We start from the raw sequence: 1,154 nt of genomic DNA, 5'->3' as shown, positions 1-1,154 counted from the left end.
CTTAAAGATACAGGTAAAGTTCCTGTTGATTCTAATAACATCTTTTTCACTTCAATTGATGTCAATGTTTGTAGAAATACACCATTTGCACTTACAAATAACGAACCTCTTGGTATATACACACCAGCAACTGTTAAATTCTGAGCTGTTTCCACACAACTATCATAAATTCATTCGTATACTGAACTTAATTGTGCCATATCAGTACGTTGAGGCATCTGAATTTCTAAAAACTCACTTTTTTGAACTCGATCAAAATTCAAGAAATCACTCTCTCTACTCCATCCTACTGGACTTGGATATCGTGGAATCTTCAATTTTAAAGCAGCAGATCGTAATGCATTTATCCATAATCGAACATCATTTACTTGTCGAGCACAAAGTACTACTTTAATATTTGGTTCACTTTGTACAATCTTCACTTGAAATGCATGACGTTTCCCAACTAATGGAAATGGTAATGATTTAATAATTGCACCACGAATATCCATTTCACGTTGTAATATCATTCCATTCATCTCATAACTATCATGAGATAGTATAGTTGATATTATTGTCGATGTTTCTCGACGCAAAAGTTCCTTCTTTTTGATATTCGATGTATATTCACGAAGCACTCCAGCATTTGATAATGCAAAATACCGTTTATGCCAACCACGTAATAGTTTACTTCGACCATCTCGTGTCCACAAAATGCCTTCCATCGCGACGTACGTTGTTTAGTACGTTTCAATTCTGGGGTTGAAAATTCTACCGGTACGAATGTATATTGCAATATATCAAAATCTTATTAGTCGATAATTTAGATAAGAAGGCATTGGTTAGCATTCCTCATTACAAGTTAAGTAGCAAATATAATTATGTCATGGAGAATGCCGCTTCTCGCTTTGGTCAGCACCTTGCGCATACCGGTACATGATTTCTATATTCTTGTCGTTGTTCTTTTCCATGTTTGTTATTATTGTGCTAGAAAAAAAATATCGGGACCGTGCTGTAAAAAAGTTGACAATATACTTAACAAAGAAGAAAACATGGACAGCATTGGAATGGGACAAACTTTGGAAAGCATTGTTTTACTGCAGGTGGATGAGTGACAAACTTCCTGTTCAAGAAGAATTGTCGACTAATTTAGCTGCACTTGTTCATCGTATTCA

The 1,154-nt window shown here is 35.1% G+C and overlaps 1 protein-coding gene across 1 annotated transcript; it reads right to left on the bottom strand.

The window, feature by feature from the left end:
- Positions 1–170: 170 nt before the first annotated feature.
- On the bottom strand, positions 171–704 carry PHALS_06188 (Pleckstrin homology-like domain; the record flags this gene model as incomplete). Its single annotated transcript, XM_024719431.1, has 1 exon — positions 171–704. One exon carries the CDS (start codon positions 702–704, stop codon positions 171–173), a length of 534 nt encoding a protein of 177 aa, XP_024584731.1.
- Between the last annotated feature and the right edge of the window lie 450 nt (positions 705–1,154).

This window comes from Plasmopara halstedii (assembly GCF_900000015.1).
Source record: "Plasmopara halstedii genome assembly, contig: Scaffold_2956, whole genome shotgun sequence".
Taxonomy (NCBI): domain Eukaryota; phylum Oomycota; class Peronosporomycetes; order Peronosporales; family Peronosporaceae; genus Plasmopara; species Plasmopara halstedii.
This window is presented reverse-complemented; position numbering and strand designations above follow the sequence as displayed.